This window comes from Sminthopsis crassicaudata, chromosome 3, assembly GCF_048593235.1.
Source record: "Sminthopsis crassicaudata isolate SCR6 chromosome 3, ASM4859323v1, whole genome shotgun sequence".
In the NCBI taxonomy this organism is placed as follows: Eukaryota; Metazoa; Chordata; class Mammalia; order Dasyuromorphia; family Dasyuridae; genus Sminthopsis; species Sminthopsis crassicaudata.
In genome coordinates this window covers 441,320,452-441,343,938 of record NC_133619.1, presented here as the reverse complement: position 1 = coordinate 441,343,938, position 23,487 = coordinate 441,320,452, and the positions used below count along the sequence as shown (strand labels likewise).

At 34.3% G+C, this 23,487-nt stretch overlaps 1 protein-coding gene across 1 annotated transcript in view; it reads left to right on the top strand.

The window, feature by feature from the left end:
- Window positions 1-22,976, top strand: part of CYBRD1 (cytochrome b reductase 1) — a 37,834-nt gene extending 14,858 nt beyond the window's left edge. The window contains exons 2-4 of the mRNA XM_074303133.1: window positions 6,333-6,541; window positions 18,556-18,710; window positions 19,031-22,976. Of these exons, the coding sequence (XP_074159234.1) occupies window positions 6,333-6,541; window positions 18,556-18,710; window positions 19,031-19,325 (659 nt within the window). The 3' untranslated portion in view covers window positions 19,326-22,976. The remainder of the gene's footprint in view (window positions 1-6,332; window positions 6,542-18,555; window positions 18,711-19,030) is intronic.
- The last annotated feature ends 511 nt before the right edge of the window (window positions 22,977-23,487 follow it).

Here is a 23,487-nt window from a genome sequence, read left to right as displayed (position 1 = left end):
TAGTGTGTTTAGTTAGCCCTGAACCCCTGTAGCACAAGCAACAAATTGATCCCCAGAGGTAGAAGTAGCATATGGAAAGGTTGTCTGTAAAGGAATTATTCCCTGCAAAATGGGAGTTACGGCAGTGGAACCCTGGGGGGGGCAACCAAGGACAAGCTAAGGTAGCGCAGTTAGTTGCAATGTATATCATAAGTCGGACAGAAGTTTGACTTCATCTTGTGTCTGTGACCTGGGGTTTTGTCCTAGTCATCCAATACTAGTTACCTCTGCTAAGCAATAATGAGATCAAATTCCAGCATGAAGGAATGGAAAGAGAAAATTTTCCTAAGAGTGAGAATGATCAAATAAAATTATTACCAAGGGAGGTTTGGACATCTTATTTTACTTAAGCACAGACTGGACTTCTTTTTTTTTTTTTTTTTTTTAATTTTTTATTATATATATATTTTTTATAATATTATCCCTTGTATTCATTTTTCCAAATTACCCCCCCTCCCTCTATTCCCTCCCCCCGATGACAGGCAATCCCATACATTTTACATGTGTTACAATATAGTCTAGATACAATACATGTGTGTGAATATCATTTTCTTGTTGCACAATAAACATTAGAATCCGAAGGTACATGCAACCTGGGCAGACAGATATTAGTGCTAACAATTTACATTCACTTCCCACAGACTGGACTTCTAATAGTTGGCTTATACATGATTGTACTTGGAATCAAAGGAATGAACTAAATGATTTTTGAGTATCTTTTCTAGTTTTTTGAAAGTTCAAACTTTTTAATATCAATTCAGAATACCTCTTACTAAGAAAATCTTTGATTTTGTTTTTGATTTGTTCTATATGTTTAGAAATTGATGAGTTTATGCAATGTCTCCATCTTTCTATAAGAATATGAATGATAGAAATCCTCTGAGGCTGTATTTTCATTCCATGACATGCATTTAGTTAGAATTTTCCTTAATACACCATTGCCTTGAGGAGCAAAGAACTTCTTCAGAACAAAATGTGGTAAAAAGAAATGTTGTCTGCCTGCTGAAAGAGTGGAAACAGGCCTTGGAAATTTTGTTTTAGTGTTATAATTTAGGAGAAAATATGAAAATTTAACCAAAGTTGTAGGAGTTGAGTCAAATCAATGAGCAATTACCAAGTATTTAACAAGTACCAAGTACTGTGCTCAGTGCTGCTTATATAAAGAAAGGCAAAAATACACACATTCACACACACTTACAAGCATGCACACAAGCACGTGCACACACTCACTAATATGCAAACTAGATTTATACAGTGTAAATTGAAGATAATATCAGAAGGAGGACTCGACACCAAGACTAAGGAGAGCCAGAAAAAGGTTTGTTGCAGAAGGGGGATTTTAGCTAAGACTTGAAGGAAGCCAAGGATGCCAAGAGTTGGAGATAAGAGAGGAAAGAATTCCAGGGGAGCTTGGGATCAGGCTAGCTGATAATCAATAAATTGATGATCAGTGATCTCTCTCATTATCCAAAGTCAAACCATGGAGATCCCTGACTGCTTAAATATTTTTTAAAAAGGAAGTGCCCCTGACAGGTGAAAGTCAACCCTGATTGATGAACAATTATTAAGGGGCTGGACATATTAAGGAGGAGTTGGATTTAAAGTCTTCTGCACCTCCTGCTGAGAATGTGACTTGATCATGAGACTCAGCTCTCTCCAGAAATGTGAACAAAGGAATCCTTTTCCACCCAAACCATTCTGGTTGGTTTTCTTCTTCATAAGTTGGATTCCATTAGGCTCTAATGGAAGGGAACAATGACATAGCCAGTTCCAATGGTCTTGTGATGGAGACAGCCATCTGTACCCAGAGAGAGGAGTGTGGGGACTGAGTGTGGTTTACAACATAGTATTTTCACTTTTTGTGGTTGTTTGCTTGCATTTTTTTTTTCATTTTTTTCCTTTTTGATCTGATTTTTCTTGTGTAGCATGATAATTGCAAAAAGATGAATAGAAGAATTGCACATGTTTAACATATATTGAATTATTTGCTGTCTAGGGGAGGGAATAGAAAGAAGAGAGAGAAAAAAATTTGGAACACAAGGGTGAATGGTGAAAACTATGAATATGTTTTGAAAATAAAAACTTTTAGAAAATAAAAATAAAATAAAAAAAGAAAGTGATATAAAGTGGGATTTGGAGCTACAAGAAAATTTTGGAAGAGGGATAACAAACAGCTTTAAATGGTAGGGATTAGAGGAGATGCTAAGCAATAACAAAACATGTATTAAGCACCTACCTGTATGAAACCAGTTAATGGAGAATAAATGATTTTTAAAAAAAACTTCAGATTTCAGAGAATTCATAAAGTGTTGTGAGCTCAGGAATGAGAAATCTTATGATTAAAGGATCAGGGAAGATTTCATGGAGGAGATAAATTTGACCTGAGAATGGAATGGAGAGAGTTTTAATAAGGAAGAGATGAAGGGAGAAGCCATTCCAAGGAATGCTCCAAAAGCAAAGACATAAGAAGGCATAAACCATGTTCAGAGAACAATAAACAGCCCAGTTTGGCCAGCATAAAGTGAGTAGTATAAAATAAGGATGGAATGATAGTCTGGCATTAAATTGGCCAATTAAATTGGCTGGCATTAAATTAAATGCCAAACTAAGATATTTATATTTTATTCTGTAGGCAATAAGAAGCCACAGAAGGTTTTTGGTTAGAGGATTAATGTAACTAAAGCTATGTATTTGGAACATTAATCTAACAGAAGGTTGTAGCATGTATTGGAGGAGGGAAGATGAGAGAGAATAGTGGTCATGTGAGAGTTAATAATGATTTAAATTATGATGATATCAGTAGAAATGGAAATATATATGGAACAGGAAATTAATAGGATGTAGAGAGGCAGAAAAAAGTTAAACAGAATTAAAGTTTTGTGCACAGATGGCTATTGGTATAATTAGTAGAACTAAGAAAAATAAAGGTGAGAGAGAGAGAGAGAGACAGAGAGAGACAGAGAGAGAGACAGAGAGAGACAGAGAGAGAGAGAGAGAGACAGAGAGAGACAGAGAGAGAGACAGAGAGAGACAGAGAGAGAGAGAGAGAGAGAGAGAGAGAGAGAGAGAGAGAGAGAGAGAGAGAGAGAGAGAGAGAGAGACAGAGAGACAGAGAGAGAGACAGAGAGAGAGAGAGACAGAGAGAGACAGAGAGAGAGAGAGAGGGAGAGAGGAAGAGAGAGAGACAGAGAGAGAAAGATAGACAGAGAGAGAGAGAGAGAGAGACAGAGAGAGACAGAGAGAGAGACAGAGAGAGAGAGAGAGACAGAGAGAGAGAGAGAGAAAGAGAGAGAGACAGAGAGAGAGAGACAGAGAGAGAGAGAGAGAGAGAGAGAGAGAGAGAGAGAGAGAGAGAGAGAGAGGAGAGAGAGACACAGAGACAGACAGAGAGAGAGACAGACAGACAGACAGAGACAAAGACAGAGAGAGAGAGTGTGTGTGTAAGAGAAAGACAAAGAGAAACATATAGAGACAGACAGAGATTCAGAGACAGATAAGAGAGAAACAGTGACAGACACACAGAGAAATAAAAACAGAGACAGAGAGAAGTAAAGGGGGCTGAGTAGAGAACCTTAGTGAATGCTTATATTAAGGAGTGGGTGAAGAAAGGGAAATCATTGAAAGGAATAGAGAAAGAGCAGTAAGAAATGTTTGATGAAAACTAGGACAGCTTAGTAGCAGTAGCATAACAGAAGCCAAGGGAGAAGAGAGTATTAGAAGGAGTCTAGTCAACAGTGTCAAACGTAGCGGGAGGCCAATCGAGAAGGATAAGAACTGAGAAAAAGCCATTGACTTTTGCAATTAGAGGGTCACTGTTAACCTTCATCTTGAAGAAAGCAGTTACAGTTGAAATGATGAAGTATAAGTAGTGAAATAGCTCACCTGAAAGAAAACCATGATCAGGATAACTTGAACCAATTTATCCAATGATAGGAAACTTGTAAGTCTTGGAAGTGGGGTAGCCTTCCAGATTTTCAGGAATTGTTCAGGTTACCTCTAAGAAAGTTATCTTGATAATTGTTTAAGAAGCATTTCCTTTCTACCCCCTGTCTCCAAAAAAGACTAGAAAATTCTGGTCACTTAAAATTTTTATAGAAATTATCCTACATACCCAAATCTGTCTATTTTTGAGATTTGAGAAAAATCTTGTGGAAAGCTCCATGGACAAACTGTGGATGACTTGCAATGTGGGAAAGTGGAAGAAAGATATCAGACTCTATAAAGCTACACATACATATGGAATATACTCATTGTAGACAGTTATTCTAGGGAAGGAGATAATTAAATTTATTAAGTATTTATTAGAGCAGGAACAGATTATGGAATAATAGTTTAGATGACCTTTGAAAGCCCTTATAATAGCTCTATGATTGCAAGCTTACACTGCTCATTTGTCCCCTTTGCTTCCAATTTCAGTAGAAAAGTTATTGAAACTGGCATCCTCTGGTTCAACACTTTTTTTATGAAGAAAAAGAACATTGACATTGTCTTTTGGGAATTTGATGGAGTTTTTTGTTTGTTTGTTTCTTTGTAAAGCCCAGAACTATGATTTCATCATAGTGGGAAAATTCTTATTGTAGAAACTCCTGATCAGCAACTATAATTTAGAATTTTTAAAAGTTTCCTAAGTGGTACAGAAAGCTTAAGTGACTTGGCCACAATTATACATCACAGTATCAGGTGGGATGAATCCAGTTCTACATGTTTAGTTCCACCAAATAAAATCCCTGATGGTGTTAGAATAAATTTTGGCTCTAAGGGAAAATGTAACCTTCATTTTTATTTTTTTGTTTCTGTCTGGGTCTATGATTTCATTGGTAGGAAAATGGTGGAGAAACTTTCCTTTTTAGCTGCCAAACAGAGACCATAAACCATAAAGGGACTATTTGGAGATGATTTAAAGTAGCAAATAGAGCTTTAAGCCATAGAAATCCATGACAGCTTTCAGAAAAATTAATTGATGAACTTATAGAGTTTTTAGTAACAAAAGTCTTTCCTAAAACAACAGTTCTCAAAGCATGGAGTGTGGGCTTTTAGAAATTCTAGAGACTTTTTCAGGAGATCAACAAAGTAAAATCTACTTCCATAATAATGCTAAGACTTTATTTCCCTATTAAAATATGCTTTCCTTTTGCAAAAACATATCTGAGACTAGATTTTCTTTATATACTTCAATAAAAACAAATCATTGCAATAAATAGAAGAGGTCAGTGGGATAATACAGCTGTCTTTTATTGATCCACACATTAAAGAGATATGCAAAAATATGTAAAACAATGTCACTCTTTTCACTGTGTTTTTTGTTTTGTAAAATATAGTTATTTTTAATATATTATTTATGTTAACATAATGGGATTTATTATTTTAAATGAATAAATACTTAATTTAAAAATGTATCAGTTTTATTTTCTAATATAGTGAATGCCAGTAGTAACCCATATAAACAAAAATTATTTGGGGTTCTCAAACATAAAATTATCCTGAGACCAAAAAGTGTGAGAAGTGATGAAAGTATGAACTATTTTTATTTAAATACACATAAGCCATTCCCCTTCTCTAGGGATTCAGGTGCTTTGTATAAATACCTATCCTCTAACTTTACCACACATCAGTTAATCAAGTTGGCAAACATTTGAAAGTGCCTATAACATGTCTGGTATTGAGGTATTTGGAAAGTTGTCAAGACCTAAGAAGAAAAGGAAAATGATAAAGAAATTCAGCAGTTCTCATGAGCTTTCCATTTTTCCTGAAGTAATGTACATATTGCCAAATAAATCGGCAAGGTTTTAACTTGTTATTGGAAATAAAATATTTTTATTTATCCTTAAATTCATATAACTTTTCATAGAGTTTTAGAGAATTACTGCCGTTTTTTCCATTCATTTCGAATAGCCTACAAATCTATTAAGTGAGTAACAAGGGATAGGATATGTGGTTTTCATGAACTACTGGATACAGAAACTCCCTTAAAAATCCAAGACAGCACCTTCTCTGCAAATTTGCAGTCTTAGAGAGCTATCTTGAACACTTAGGGGTTAAGTGGTTTACTTGGGGTATGAAAATGTAAATCAAAGATAGATTTCAGTTTAGGTTCTCCTGGCTCTGAGGCCCATTCTTTATGTATTAAAACCTTAGTGGCTCAAAATTCTCTCCTGGGAAACTAGACTTTTAGAGATAATTTTGGGATAGTACTATGTATGAATATTTACTATTACTATAGATAAATCATTAACTTTCTATTAGTTATTTTGAAAATATTTCTCTTCCCCCCCCTTTTTTTTTTCTTTCCTCAGCAATTATTGTCTACAGACTACCCTGGACTTGGAAATGCAGCAAACTCCTAATGAAATCCATCCATGCTGGATTAAATGCTGTTGCTCTGATCCTTGCAATTATTGCTCTCGTATCTGTTTTTGACTTCCACAATACCAAGAACATTCCCAACATGTACAGTCTGCACAGCTGGATTGGACTGACTGCTGTCATACTTTACACTGCACAGGTCAGAATCTTAAAAATATTGATAAACAAGACCTAAAGAGACCAAATGGACAAATTAGATAATATAAGATCTTTTATACTTTCTGAATTTCTTGTAGTCATCATTCTTTTCTCCTTATTTTTTATTATGCTTGTTTTCACCATGCATTTCCCCCTGAAGCAGCCTAGAAAGTTGTAGGATTTAGTGACTGAACTAAAATATGAGATTTAGAATTTGTCTATGTACGTGTCTATGTTGTGTGCACATGTGTTAGTGAATATGCATGAAGGTGCCCTTGTGATACATGAAACATCCTCATGAAATCTAGTTTTGGTTACGTGATAATTCTTTTTTTTAAATTTAATTTAATTTAATTTTTATTTACCAGATATATGCATGGGTAGTTTTACAACATTGACAGTTGCCAAATCTTTTGTTCTAATTTTTCCCCTCCTTCCCCTCCCCCCCAGATGGCAGGTTGACCAATACATGTTAAATATGTTAAGGTTACTTGATAATTTTTAAATGGAGTAGTAGTTGTTTCCTCCAGGTCTATGATTCACCATCACATTCATGTTTGCTTCTCCTTGGTCACTTTTCCATGTATTTTTCATAAGATTATTATAGAACTTCCCAGTTTTCTCCTGATATTACAAAGATTAAATGGTACTTGCCTAATATTCTTGGAAATTTTAATATATATCTTTTTATCCCAATTTGAGGTCCAGGATCATGCTTTTATTTCATTCATTCATTTTCTAAATATGCATTAAGCACCAAATATATATATTATATGCCATGTAAGATATCGGGGATACAAAAACAAACCCCAAAATATCCCTCTTCTCAAGGAGTAAGGAGAAATGATGTGTAGAACAGAGGTTCCTAAATTTTCTTGCTTCATACAGCCCATAGTGACTCAACAATTTTTTTTCATGGTAATCCTTGGGCTAAACAAAATTGTTATTTTTTTATGTTTGGTTTATTAAGTACTGAATTTGTATCCCAAGCACACTGTGGCAGAGTTTGGAAACCATAGGAGTATACTCATAAATGTACTCATAAGTAAATGCAAAATATGTACAAATTGACACAGGGAAGATTTTAAAAACTAGGAGATCAGGAAAGGATTCATGTAAGAGGTAACAGAGAAGGGAAAACATTCAGACATAAAGGACAGTTTGTCCAAAATCAGGAAGACCAGACATAAAATGGGGGTGGGAGGACAGTAAGAATGCCATTTTGAATGTAGAGTGAGTAAAAGGATGTAATGCACACTGAGCCTAGCAGGGTAAGCTCCATCCAGAGTCTGAAGCATATTCAGTGCTCAGCAGAGAAATTTGTATTTTATCCTAGGGGCAAAAGGGAACCACTAATTCTTCTTGATGGGGAAAGTGACATAGTTATTCTTGACCTGGAATTTGGAAACATTGATGAATTAAAGATGAGGAAAAACTTGGGGCTTGAACTAAAGTGGTATCCAGGAGAGTAGACAAATGGAAACAACTTAAGGGTGACAAACTCAGTTAGAAATGGGGTCTACTAAAATATACACAAGGACCTCTATTGGGAAAAACACATTTTAACATTATGTATGTTGTATACTATTCTTTTTTATTTTGTTAAATATTTCCCCATTACATTTTAGTCTGATTCAGAATGCACTAAAGAGAATTATAGCCTGAATACTGTTGGTGTCAGGCTAGGTGTTTGATATTGCTATTGTAAGTGATTGTCTTCATACCTTCTCCAGCACCATGATTTTGTGGATAGCAATTATTTATTAAATAGTGAAAGAGTAAGTGAATGAAATCCCTTGCTATTATAATATAGGATTGATTCATGAGGGCAATATAGGTCAATATAGGGTTACCATCCCTCCCCTCTTTGCCAAATCCTGAATTTCAGATTTGTGGCTAAAAGAATAAATATGTCACAATAGCTAGCATTTACATGATACTTTGAGATTTGCAAGGAACTTCATATGTGTTATGCCATTTGATCTTCACAACAACTCTGAGAACCCTTCACAACAACTATTATTATTATCCTCATTTCACAGAATGAAATTGAGAAAAATCAAAAGACTTGCCTAGATCTACATAATTAGTAAGTTTCTGAGTAGGATTTGAATTCAGGTCTTTGGAGCAAGAAAAAGACATGATAAATCTGTAAAAAAAAATTATCCCAATGACAGAACAAGTTGTGATATATGAAGATAATGGAATATTATTGTTCTATAAAAAATGATGAACAAGCTGATTTTAGAAAGGCCTGGAAAGATTTACATGAACTGATGCTGAGTGAAACAAGCAGAACCAGGAATATATTGTATACAATAACAGTAAGAATGTGTGATGATCATGAAAGATGAAAGATTTGGTCTTCTCAGCAGTTAAGTGATTCAAAACAGTAGATTCCAGACAGAAAATGCCATATGCATCCAGAAAAAGAACTAAGGAGACTGAATGAAAATCAACACATGCTATGCTTACTTCTTTTTTCTGTTTTTTTTTTAATCTTTCTTATGGTTTTCCCTTTTGCTTTGATTTTTCTCTCTTATAATGATTCATAAAGCAATGTGTTAAAATAAATTTTTTAAAAAGGGAACAAAATAAAAAACAAAATAAAATAAATGAAAACAATCTTTACATGATTTGGAAAATAAAATATTATTGAAAATTTAAATTAAAAATATAATTGGAAAATGTTTAATGAAATAAATAAAAAATACAACATTTAAAAATATCATTCCCAAAGAAGCATGAAGAACAAAAGAGAAGAGAGTAGAGTGGGGAACACTTGTTAGGAGGCTCTTAGTGAGGGCTTTGATCAGGGTGTTGTCAGTGGGAAAAGAGAAAGGGAACCTGATGCAAAAAGTTTGGAGAGAGATTAGAAGAGGGAAAAGTCAAATGCAGTTCCATAATTTCAAACTTAGGAAACCATGTGCCACAGCCAAACAGTGGAGTCAAAACAGGGAGATAATTTGCAGCATTCACCTTTGCAAAACCTTGACTCCAAATGTTTTTCCCTCTTTCTCCCCATCTCCCTTTCCCAAGAGAGCAAGCAATCTGATATAGGTTAAATGTGTAATTCTTCTAAACATATTTCCATATTCTTCATAATGCATATGAAAAAATCATATCAAAAGTGAAAGAAAAACACAAGAAAGAAAACCAAGCAAACCACAAAAAGATGAAAATACTCTGTTATGACCTATATTCAGCCTCCATAGTTCTCTCTGCATACAAATAGCACTTTCCTTCACAAGTCTACTGGAACTGCCTTGAATCACCTCATTACTGAAAAGAGCCAAGTCCATCACAGTTGATCACACAATCTGGTTGTTACTGTGCATAATATTCTCTTGGTTCTGCTCACTTCACTTAGCATCAATCAGTTCATAAAAATCATTCCAGGTGTTTCTGAAATCAGCCTGATCATCATTTTTTATAGAACAATACTATTCTATTGCATTCCTATTTCGTAGTTTATTCAGCCATTCCCCAACTGGACATCCACTCAGTCGGAAAGTTTAACAATGAAGGGGAAAAAAGGAAGATATTTCTCCCAAAGACTGGTGAGAAATGAGCATGTTTATAGACAGAAGGGAAAGGTCCAGTGGAGAAGGGGCAATTAAAGATGTATGAGAAAAGGAAGCCAGTCTTGGAGGATGTGGGAAGGGATGGGATGGAATATATAAGAAATCTTGGCAAAGTCATTTCTCCTATCTTAGACTTCATTTCCTCATCTGTTAAATAAAGTGGGTAATCTAGCAGCTCTCTAAATTCCCTTCCAGCTATAAACCTTTGATCCTCCATTACGACATTAAGATAGCAGGTCATCCTTTTTTACATTGTACATTATTTTCTTGTCTACTACTAACTTCTTGTTGTCTTAAGACTTCCAAGAAAAATGCCATTAGTGGAAAATCATAGCTGCAATCCAAACTCCTCAGGACAGCTCTCACATGGTCTGCTCTGGCATTTCTAAATAGAATAGCTAAAATAAACAACATATCCTGAGTCATATTTACTGATTCCACATAGGAAGCCTTCCTTAACAGGTGTGCCCTTCTGTTTATCTCTGCTTAGAATGAATTTCTATCAATTCCTATTAGTGATATTTATATTTTGGAAAAGTCTGAGAGTCTTGCCTCTCTGTGCTCCGGCTTCCCTTTTATCTCTGAGAATGTGTGTATGCATGCATAAGCACACACATGCACACACACACACACATTTCATGACTATTGTTTATCCAGTATGAAACTAGGTATACAAAGCACATTCCAGGACAGTTGGTTTCCAGCTATATTCTTTTGTTCTCTGGAATCTATTTTTAAAAATATTGAACTGCCAGAGTTGATATAAGGGTATGATCCAATTCTATTGGAAGAAGGAAGAAATCAGCTGAAATAATTCTTTCTTTCCTAAAGGGCAAAAAAAGTGAAACCATTTTTAACCTTGCATGATCAACATCACTGCCCCCAATCCTTTGCATGCACAAGCACACTTTTGACAAACTGGTTTTAAGTTCCATAATTTTACTTTATACATATGTCCAGGCAGCTAAATGGGGCAGTGAATAGAGCACCAGCCCTAAAGTCAGGAGGACCTGAATTCAAATCCGGTCTCAGACACTTAGATTTTCTACCTGTGTGACCCTGGGAAAGTCACTTAACCCCAAATGACTCAGCAAAAAAAAAATTAAATTAAAAAAAAATATATATATATATATTTTACATACATACATATAGTATGTATGTGTCCAGCTCTTTAGTTGTTTTTGTTTATGGTAACTTTTAGCATATCAGACAACAGAAACTTTGTATTCACATACAAAAGTTGATTTTTCTTCTTTGGCTTCAAACTAAGAACAGAAATGAGACTTCACTTGTTGAGAATGGATCAGTTCACTTTTAAGTGTCCGTGGAGTAGGAGAGATGCTTCAATAGGTTTGCTACTAACTTACAATTCCTAACCAGAACTGGCTTTGTATTTCAGTTTCAAAAGAATAATTATGTGTGTAATCTAAGTATCTGAGATTAGTGTGCATTCCTCTTCCCAAAGTCACACTCAAGGGACATACTTGACGAAGCCTATAGAATGAAAGAAAAATTTTTAAGATTGTATATTCTTTTCCCAGCACTTTCAGTAGCTGTCCCTGTAAGTCCTACATGTAAAATTAACACAGGTCTCCCTAGATACTTATCCTCCATAACACAAGGGAATTTTAGTTTTGTTTCTTTCTTTAAACCCATAAGTGAAAGACTTGATTTCTCCTGAGTAACTAAAGCATGGGTGAGGAGGAGGATGTAATTGTTAGGATAGCTGGGAGGCAGGAGACTTTTTGTTTTTATTGTTTCATATTTTACACACACACACACACACACACACACACACACACACACACACACACACACACACTTTTTTTTCCCCCCAGTATCACACTAAATCTTTTCTACTGTTGTTTTAAATGTGACAGTTAAACCTGATACTACATGGGACTAAATTAAATTCTTAGTAGATATGACTATCCAGTAAGGACCTACTTCTAAGCAGAAAAAGTATAACTGTCTAGTGTTTTTTCTTTGTTTTTCAAGTTCTAGATGTGGAAATCTCAATGCTAAGCTCCTCCATGATCTAAGAAGCTTCCCCTCCTTTCATCAATAGAGTCACAGTCATCTATTTGATTGAAAACATCTAAGTCATCCATAAATGGCATTTGATAGCTTTCATTTTTTCTTTATTTTTATGTAAATAGTATTTTCCCAATTTTATGTAAAGATAGTTTGCAACATTAATTTTTAATAAGAGTTTGAGTTCCAAATTTTTTTGCCTCCTTCCCTTCCCTCCTGTTTCTTCAAGATGGAGAGCACTCTAATGTAGCTTATATATTGCAATCAAGTTAAACATTTTCCATGTTAATCATATTGTGAAAGAAAAAAAATGGAACAAAAGGAAAAACCCACAAAAAACCTACAAAGTAAAAATAATATGCTTCGATCTACATTTAGACTCCATCTGTATGCAATTTCATTTTGTCTAAAAAAACAAAAATAACCTATTATTGAAGTGGAAATAGTCTAGTAACATCAGTCAGATCATCTCCAGAAGTGGAGAATTTATAAGTTTGAGTTAAGAGAATAAACTTGGAAAGCAATGCAATTTATTAAAAGGATAGAAAACAAAAAAGAAGACAAATAAATAGATATTGTCCTACTAAAGAAAGAAAAATGTCAACTTAGTCATGATACACTCAGCAAACTTTGAAAGAGCAACAACCTCAGCAAGCTGTTTCCTTAGATTTTCTAATAATGACTTTTCTTTTGGAAAAGTCTAAAATTATGAAAACTTCTAGTAATAACTTACCAGCTGCTCTTACTGATAATTAGTGGTTTTAAACAAAGTCCCATCAATTAAAGTAAGACAGATTTTCAAAATAAATTTCAAAAAAGAATCCAACTAGATAAGGAACAAGAAAGGAGTTTCTGCAATGAAATATAGAGAGGATGATCAAGAGAAGTCTGGTTGAGATTAATTAAGAGGTTCAAGGATAAGTCATTTATTCCAGCAGTGAAAATGATACCCTAGAGAAGATATAAAAATGTTCCTACTGGCATTACATTTGAGACTTTCTTTTGACTTTGATGTCTTCTTTTGTTATTTTTAAAATTTTATTATTATTATTAATTTTTTTTCTGAGGCAATTGGGGTTAAGTGACTTGCCCAGGATAATGTCCTCTTGATAGAGTGGGAATGAGTGCTCTTGTCATAGTGAATCCTGTATTTGAGTTTAACATTTGGAACTGGCCATTACAATGGGGAACAAAAGCGATTTAAGAGATGAGATGGCCAGCAAGAAGCCAGCTGGACACATCCAGGCTCACTAATTGCCAAGTCATCTCCAAAAAAATATGTGACTGTTTTTTGAAAAGGAAGGATCATGGAACCACAGAAATGGTAATGGCTAGTGATGGTGGTGAAGCAGCAGTAAGTTTTTTTTTTTTTTTTTTTTTTTTTTTTGCCAATTCTGAGTTTTTGGATCTGTTCTCTTGGACACAGAGAAATTTGTTCCTAGATTAGGCCTATTTGAGAGAAGTGAACTTTCAGAACATCATGCCATGGAGTAGCATGAGAAAATGTTGTAGTGAACAAACCTGAGTTTTATCTTTCATTGTTTCTATGATTTATGTAGACTAAACAGGTATATATAACTCATTAAAACATACAGATTTTGTTTCCCTGGCAGAATTATTTCCTTCTCTTTCATGTGGGGGGGTGAAAGAGGAGTTTTGGGGGAGTGTATGGTTTTCTAGAGGAGATGGGGTTCACCAGAGAAAGAAGGGAAATTGTCTTGAATATTTATAATCTTGCATGTCAGTCTTGAATTTTTCATTTTCTTTGGAGTAAAATCAGGCCTACCTTCTACATTTGATGTCTTGTTAGCCTAAGTGTGTGTTTCATGAGAGTTTAGGACCCTTTAAACATATATGTTAAATATATATGTGTGATTATCTATGTGTGTATGTGGGGGGAGTATGTTTGTATATTTCTAGAGCAGTTTATGGACTGTAGAAAATCAGTCCTTTTCTAATATTCTTTAAGTACAAACTGAAGAGAAATTTTGAGAAACAACCTTAACATTAAACTTGATCCATGTAAGCCTGGAACTGTAAGTATGGTTCATTTGTTACTCTTATGTCATTTTTCAAATAATTATTGAAAGGACCAACATTCAGAGAATTGTAAATTCATTTCCTTTTGTTTGGCAGGGAAGAATTAAATCATGATTTCAATAGACTAAGGGGAATTAAAATATTAAAGTGGGGATTTTAAAAAAATAATATTTATTCATTTAGAAAGAGGGAGAGATAGATAAGAAGGCATAGATAACATTGTTTTTGTGTAAGACATTTATCTTTATTGATTTTCTTTTATTCTATTCAATGTTCTAATCTGCTAAGATCTTTTTGGCTCTTGACTCTATCACCTGATATGTTAGCAACCCCTCTCTGATTTGTGTCATCTGCATATTTGATGAACATACCTCTATACTTCTATTCAAGTCATTGATAAAAATTTTAAACAGTTAAGGATCAAACCCAGATTCATAGAGTACTCCACTGGTAACACTGAGCCATTAACAATGACTCTTTATAGAACCAAAAGTTATTACAAAAGTCCAATGAGCTTAGAATTGTTTGTGTACCTGGAAGAAGGAGGACTATCTAAAATGTTCTGGGAGGGGGAAAGGGAACCAGTGTTTGTATTCTTTATTCTATAAATATTTCTCTATTTAATTTCCTATTCAATATTTTTATTTTTCCTATTTTTATTACTATCCAAAAATTTTACTTTAAAACTTTAATTTTTTCTCTCTTAGGCCTTTTTTTTTTGGAAAAGAATAAGCCTTAAAAATATAAAATGAGCAAATAACAATGAGCAGAACTAATCTGTTGGGATATTACTTTATACTTCTTTTAAAAAAAAAGAAAGAAAGAAAAAAATCAAGAGATAGAGACTAAACCTGTGATTTCATTGATAGTGTGAAGTCCTGATGAGGAACTTTGTTTACCTTATACAGATGTTATTAAAAAGAAATACATTAATCTAGCTATTACAAATGTTGTTGTTACAACAACATTTGTAACAGCTTTATTGTAAGAATATATGTTCAAAGATTATGAGACAGTTGAATAAATGCAATTATTATTTAAAATAAATCAATGTAATGAAATTATTGATGGCAATTTTTCATGGTAGCTTTACAAAGCCCTACAAAAACAAATATAAAGAATAACAAAAAAACACACATAAGATGTTGTAGAGGGAAGAAACCAGAATAATAGCAACAACCAATTAATCCATGAACATTTATTAAAGTGCCTTCTATTTGCCAGGCACTATGTTAGGCATTGGGGATGAAATTGTCCCTAACCTTAAGATTACATTTTTATCTTAGAAAACAAATGTCTGAGTAGATGTGTTAAAAGTAAATAGAAAATGGGGTGGTCAGCACTAACAGCTGGGAAGACAAGGGAAGATATCATTCAGGAAGTAATACTTGTGCTTTGAAGGACCCATTAATTATAACTATATAAAAATAACATCAAAATTTTAAAGGAACTTAGAAGAAAAAGATCAAAATAACATGCAAATTTGCAAATTATGTTATTGATATAATTATGTATTGTGTATAATTATTATAGTGATAAACAGCTGGCTTGGAATTCAGAAAGACCTGCTGCTGATACTTGTTAGCTAGATCAATATTTTTCCTTTTAATAACATCATTCAAACAAGATGCCAGTAATGGAATAACTAGGTCAAGTCTGACTAATTTTATTGTATTTTACCAAGTTATTTTCCAAAGAGATACCTATCCTGAGGCCCACCAACACTGAATTTTTATTGCTTGTGAGTTAGTATTTGCATGTATGTTTTACCACTTTGCTAACTTACTAAGCGTAAGGTAGTGATTTTAAAAGTCATATTTATTTAGTTCCCTAAGCTTTACAAAAATGCTTCCCTTAGGTCATTCTTATGTCCTTGATAATGGAAATGATATTATCCTTACCTTAAATATGAGGAAGCAAAACCCAGGAAGGTAAATGACTTGTCTAGGATCATAAAGCTTCTAAGCTTCATAGTTTGCATTCAAACCCAGGTTTCTTCTGCCTTGTAGGCCTGTACCACAAGTTCCCACTATATTACACTGATTTGTATTACTCTGGATTTTGGAAGACTTTGATCAAATTTCTGGGTAATTAAAAAAAATTTTTTAAATTACTCCAAAATGCTCAGTCAGATCTTTTGGCCTTTCAGGAATTTTGGAAGACTTTGAATGAGAAGTGTGCATTTCTGTGAGGATTCTTGCCCTATCTTTAAAGTTAACAAAAGGAAGGATGGGAAAATTTAAGTGAGAAAATTACTCAGGAGTAATGAGCTGTGTCCCTTAGGTCATCTAATTACCCAGTCTTCTTGCCTCTTTCCCCAGTACCATAAAAGAACTGAATAGGTGTTGTCTCAGTCAGAATGAGACCTGGGAAATACCTTAACTTAAAAATGCCAAGGTCTCCTACTTTATCCAGAACTATCTCCAGTTGTCCTGATTTATATCTTTGCCACTGGATCCAGATGGCTCTGGAAGAGAAAGTGAGGCAGGTGACTTTGCACAATCCTCCCTCACTTAAATCAAATTCATTTGCATGTCATGGCATCACCACTCTGATGTCTTGGTCCTCTTCTAGAATGAAAACCACAAAAGAATTGACCACAAAGGAATGGTGATAAGGAAAATCACAATAATACTACAAAGGATGAAAAAAATACTTTCAAATTTTCAAAGATAGACCCATAACACAGAAAAGAAGAATGAAACCCATATGAAAATTAGGACTTGAAATATTAGGAAATGGAGATTGGGCAATTATGGCAAACCTCTTCAACGATTACGGTCCCATTTGCAGAATTGTGCCCCTTTTCCCTGCCTTTATTCTGTTTTCTTTATATTACATTTTATTGTTCTGCATTTCCTTTTGTTCATCTCTTGTAGAAAATATTCTGCTACTAGCTTGTCTAGCTTACTACGTGCCTCCACATCATTTACTTACTTGGTCTTTCTCTTCTCCCTCTTTTATTTCACTCACCTTTTCTGTTACTTGTCCAGTGGAGAGTTATAAATTGATTCTTCAGAAATGTACTCATGTTAAATGCTTAGAGTTAATGATCTGATCCCCATCTTTTGAAATAGGAAGCAAAAACTACGCATTAAAAAGCTTGCCCTTCAGTTTTAAAATAATCACTGAAGGAGGCAGCTAAGTTCACTGACAGGGAACCAGGAACAATGTGAATCACTGGGGGAAATCCTGTGAACCATTTTTAATTTCAAATACACAGAGCTTCCATTTGCAGTATTAAGTGCAAAATAAATATGCAAAACAGACTATTGATAGTATTTTTAATTATTTTTTCCTCATTATAGTTTCCTCCTAGGCTCATTCTGAGTGCACATTAGGTTTTTGTGTTTTTCTCCTACTTTCTCCTCCCCCCCTCCCACCTCTCATCTCCCATTAATCCTTTGACCCCAATCAGGAAAGATGTGGAGTGGACGTTAATGCTTTTCTCATCAGGCTGCCACCCTTACAGAGCTCACCCACTCCATCCTGGGAAGGTACCTGAAAATATTCCTTTAAATTCAATAATTCAAGAACCTATAGGGTTCCCATTATACTTAAAGGAGCAGTGATACCTAATGAAAAGAACCAGCAAGGAGCAGCTTATGTATTCTTTCCTTCAGAGAGAATATTCACAATGCCAATATGGGAGACAGGTCCTTTAGGAGGCAGAAACTCCTCCAAATGTAAAACAATTGAAAAAAGAACTCAGGATGTGAGTGGGGAAGGAAATTAGGAATCCCCAAGATTCTTGGAGTAGGATGATATGGTCCCTCTGCCCTTCTTCAAGTTACCTGAGTTATTCACAGGATCAAAAATTTATAATCCACACACAGGTACATGTAACAGTATGGAATTGGAAGATTTTGGAGTTTTAAGAGCCATGTATGGATCCAGTTATGTGGGAATATGAACCCATGCCTATCACAACACGATAAGAAGGGGATAATAGAATGAAAGGAGCAGGGCATGTTGTAGAAAGAGGGACAAATTTCTTTGTCTCCACTTAAAGAACAATCTTTTGTTACCTTTGGTATCAATTACTTAATTACCAAGGGAACAGAGAAAATTTTCCTATAGATCTCATCTCTTACTCATATGATGACATTGTTTTCCTCATCACCAAAGAAGCTTTTCTTGGCTGAGCTGGATAGGGTGAATGCGCCACTGAGGAATGATTGTTTTTTTAGAGAAAAAAACATTCCCTTGACTTTGAGTTTGTATTTTCAAGAAATAGTATTTTTGGTAGAAATAAGTAATAAAATGTGTTTTTGTAGTAACAAATAATGAAATGTGCCTTTTGTAGAAATAAAAAAAATTAAATTTTAACCTCTCCATATTTGTCTATTATGTTTAGCTTCTTCTAGGTTTTTTCATATTTCTGCTTCCTTTTGCTTCCCCGGCACTCCGAGCAATTCTTATGCCAATTCATGTTTATTCTGGTCTGCTCATCTTTGGAATAGTGATTGCAACAGCACTTATGGGAGTGACAGAAAAATTGATTTTTTCCTTGTAAGTATATGCAGTATTTCATCATTTCTCTACTTCATCCTTTCTATAGTAAATATTTGCTTTCTGAAAGCACATAATATAGCATTGAACTTTTCCTTTTTTAAAGATGATAAAAAAAACCTATAGAGGTTAAGTGATGACTTTGCCCAGAGACACTGCTGACATACTTCTGATCCTTGTCCTATTTAGTTCACAGACACCCAATATCCAATTGGTCCTATAAATTCTTCAGGCATTTTATTTCGAGCAATAAATTAAAATTTGATTTCACACATTGACATATGATTTTATTTTTAATAATTCTCTCTTTCTCTTTAAAGGAAAAATCCTGAATATAGTAAATTACCACCAGAAGCTATTTTTACCAATATTCTTGGCGTTCTCATTCTGGTGTTTGGCGCTATCATTTTTTGGATAGTCACTAGGCCTCAGTGGCAGCGTCCCAAAGAACCAAATGCTAAACTTTTTCAGCCAAATGGAAGCACTCCAGAGGGTGTTGATTATTCTGTGACAGGCGACTTTGGCAATTTGGACAAATCTGATGTGGACAGTGAAGCTGCAACAAGAAAAAGGAACTTCAAACTGGATGAGGCTGGCCAGAGATCAACCATGTAAAGGACTACTTGCATGTTGTCTTATAATCTCATTTCAGAACATCTCCAGCTCAGCTGTACCTTTCTGAATATTCAGCTACAAAAACCATTAAATTTTATAATATCCATTTATTCTAACCAGATGTATTAAGTTGCATTGTTTAAAAAAAAAGATTATATGGTATGGTTGAGGGCTAGAACTGATAAGAAAATGATCAATTTAAACAAAATCTTGTGAGACATCTTACAACTTTTTTCTTCCTCAGAACCACCTAGAGTGACTGTAAGTTCTCTGAGAGTATCCTATCCATTTGTATTCTCAAATGTTCAGCTAAGTGCCTTGCAAAGAACATGTACTTAGTCAATGTTTGTGGGTTAACTTGATTGACTAGAGCATCCCTGATCTTAAACTATAACCTAGTGCCTGTCATCTTCAGCTTCTCCTTAGGCCTCCTGAGCTCTACAGTTAGACAGAACTGAAGGAATTGTATCAGAGGTCTCAAGGAAGATTAAAGTTATTGTTGAGCTCTCAATGGTTTTATAGAAACCTAGGTGCTTGTTCCCTTCCTTTTCTGCTTTCATAGTAAAAATATTACGTATACCTAAGAAAAGTTAGCAAGATAAACTGGGCATATTGTGCCATTCTATTTTTTCCTTTCTGCTTATAGAAGAGCTTCCTAGTGTGGATTCAGGTTGGGCCTAAACGTATGAGCCTAGATTTTGGAATCTTTGTGAAATGACTTTGTAACTGGTTGGTCCCAGGAATTACACTGGCTTTTGGCCAGGTGAGTCCCTCCAAGTTGGCCCCCCCAGTCCAGTCCTGGGGCTGGTGAGCATTCTAAGGGAGATATTCAAGCTTCTGCTAGAACAATCCTAAATGCCTGAGGAATTTCCAAAGTAATGTTTTGCCCTTTATTTTCTCTAAACTGGAGTAACATGGGATTTAGTTGTATGCTCAGTGCTCACCTGAGCTCACCCCAGTCTTGACTGAATCTTAGTGATATACCAAAATCAATCAGACTAAGCAAGAAGGGAAATAGGAGCATTTACCTACTGGATTTCTCTCCTGTGTCTGAATTCCAAATAGCTAAGGGGGTGGTCTTTCTCTGCCCCTGTCAGCTGAAATGGGCTTTCAAAACCAGAGTCCATTTGATTCTGGATAGTTTGATATAATATAATTATATTCTATGTAATGTTCCACCACTGGCTGTTTTTATTCTTCTGGATTTTAGTATCTGGACAAAGTTGGATGTGAAAGTCAGGGAGAAGCCTGTAGGATAAATTAGAGCTAATAGCTAGCTTTTCTACTCTCTGTGCCTTCCAGATCTTGGATAAATCTCTATAATTTTATTCCTAAGATCTTAGAAGTGAATAGGACATAGATTTATAAATAATTACTTAGTCTCTCAAGGTTCCATTGTATCCCCTGTATTGAAACTTTGAGTAGTGGGAAAGCTCTTTACCTTCTCAAAATTTGTGTTTGGTTGGTTTCATTATTTTCCTCCCACAAATTTTGTAATAGCACTAATATTGCAAATAAATACATTTAACAAGACTTTTCTTATGCTTAATAGGAAAATTGATTCTTTATTAGGTAACCATAAATTGTTTAAATATAAAAAGCCATCTATATTTTATCATATCCCTCTGTAAACTCCCAGCCTACTGCTTTGGCTAGTCACTCAAGTATTTTCTTGAGTGTCAATAAAATGCGCTGTCTTATTCTTCCTTTGCTTTGTCAATTATTTCCCATGGATTTATAGCATTGTCAAAATAGTGACTCCATACTATGTCAATTTCTATGAAATCAGTAAATAAAATTTAGAAAATCCACTAAACGGAATCTAGGCACAGTAAAGAAATGGATTGCAACTTTGCTTGGGGAAAAAAAATAACTTTTCATAGATATATGTGTTGTTTCAAGTATACACATACATTAGGGGCTTGGGGGCAGCGCATTTTGGAGGGAATTATCTGAAATGAAAGTGTCAAACTCAAGGGCCACATGCTAGACCAGCAACAGTGATGCCATAATCAAATTAAAATGTAACTGGGAAAAGTTTTACAAGATAAATAAAAATATAATAAAAATAGGTAATGTAAATTTATGATTTCCTAAATCAATATGTGGCATCAATCAAATCAATCAAAAATCAAATTGGCATCACTGCTCTACTTCTAATTAGAATTCAAATCTGAATTTGATACCACCGCTCTAATTCTAATTCAATAAGATTCGTGAAAAGGTTCATTAAAGACTATATGTTAAGCAAAGATATTTTTTAGTTGATTGGGGGGGGGGGGTTGGATGCTGAATCCTTAACACTTGGGATTACTTTTTTTATTTTATAAAGGATTTTTAAAAAATGGATGTCAGAGAAAAGTTAATTCTTGATTTGCTATTAGACTCTATTACCCCATTACTAATTATTTGGGCCACCACTTATCTTAGCCCTTTATTCAACCTTTCTTTTAAGCTAATTTAAGAGTAATCTTAAAAGACATTAGAGGAGTGTCTTTTCCTTCTTACATAGCCTCTATAAAAAACAATCCATAGTAAAATATGTCTAGAAAATCTTTTTTGTCTTAGATTCCTCTTAATTGGCTTTTGTACTAATGATAATTGCACCTTTATCTTTCAAAAACTGATATTTCCCCTTAAAGGATCTTGCCTCACCACCAAATATCTCATATTAAGTTTTAAAGAATAGGTGAAAAGGAAACCTTAAATATTCCCAAAAAGTGATTGAATCTACCCAAAGTAATTATAGCTTATATCATCAGTAGAGATGGTCTGGCTTGGCTCACCCCATAATCTAATTCCAGGAGAGAAAGCTTTATTTTAACACTTATTTAAACCAGCACCAAAGTAATTTCTACAGTGGTTTTTTTCAAGAAATTTAAATGAATATACTTTTTTTGAATGAATGTCATTAAATGATAATATCTTCCTGCTCCATAAATCAAAATGAATGGTTGCCATGTCACTTTCTTTTCAGTATTAAGATAGCTTCCTTAAGCCTAGATATTTAGAAAAGAAACTTAAAACCTGCAATTAAGTGACAAAGAAACCAATATCACTTTAAAGGAAATACTGGCAAATAGTTTTGGTTATTTGGAGTCCAAAGTAAGAACAGTTTTGGTTATATAGAGCCCAAAATGTACAAGTCATTTTGGTATAGGCCCCTTCCTCTCTTGAGCCTGAAATTCCAAGGAACTGGCTATGGTATTGACTCCCAACTCTCAGATAGAGAATATAACCATTAGGTCTGGTCAACCACAGTGATTACTAATCTATGACTCCAAAAGAGAAAAAAAAAAAAAAAACAAAAAACTTTGCATCAATTGTGAGTTGCTAAATGATAGCAATTTTTTTACTTGACAGTGATATTTTAAAATAGAAACACATAGTATAATGGTTATTTTGAACTAAGAATCACAAGAAAGTACAGTAGAGTACATAAATAATCATTACTTATCATGTATATTGTACTTAAAATGAAGACAGTTGTTTTAAACTAAACAAAAGGTTTTCATCTTGAAAGAATGCCTTTTATCTCAATATGTTCATGGGAACTTTCAAATGATCTGAATATTTTATTACTTGTAGAATAATGCATCTATTTTTTCCTAACTGTTTTTATACAGTAATAAAAGTTATTTTTGAAGCTTTCATCTCTTGTTTTCAATTTGTACAATGTGCCTAGGTCTTAGCACAATTTCAAAGCTTTTAGTCCCAGAGTTTTGGGAGTGGGGTGGGTTTTTGTCGTTGTTTTTTAGGATGATTCATTAACTAAAAAGGTTGTAGTTTTTCCTATATAATTGTATATGAAATTCCTTACTACTATCCAGGAAGATGATCCTCAACTGTGAAAAATATTTCTTATATACAAGGTCATTATTTATTCCTTCATTTTTTCAACATTTATTAAATACCTACTCTATACCAAGCACTATTGGATGATGGAGGAATATAACAGTTTAGGGGGTCAGAATGAGCATAGACTACGTTGGTCTATCCAAATGATGTATGAGACTGCTATTGTTATGAGGTTTTCGACTTATCACAGAATTTCAGAATTGGAAAGGACCTTAGTTGTCATCTAGTCTAACCCAAACCTGAAAAAGATCCTTACCACAATATATTTGGCAAATCTTCATATAGATTTTACTTGAAGACTGTT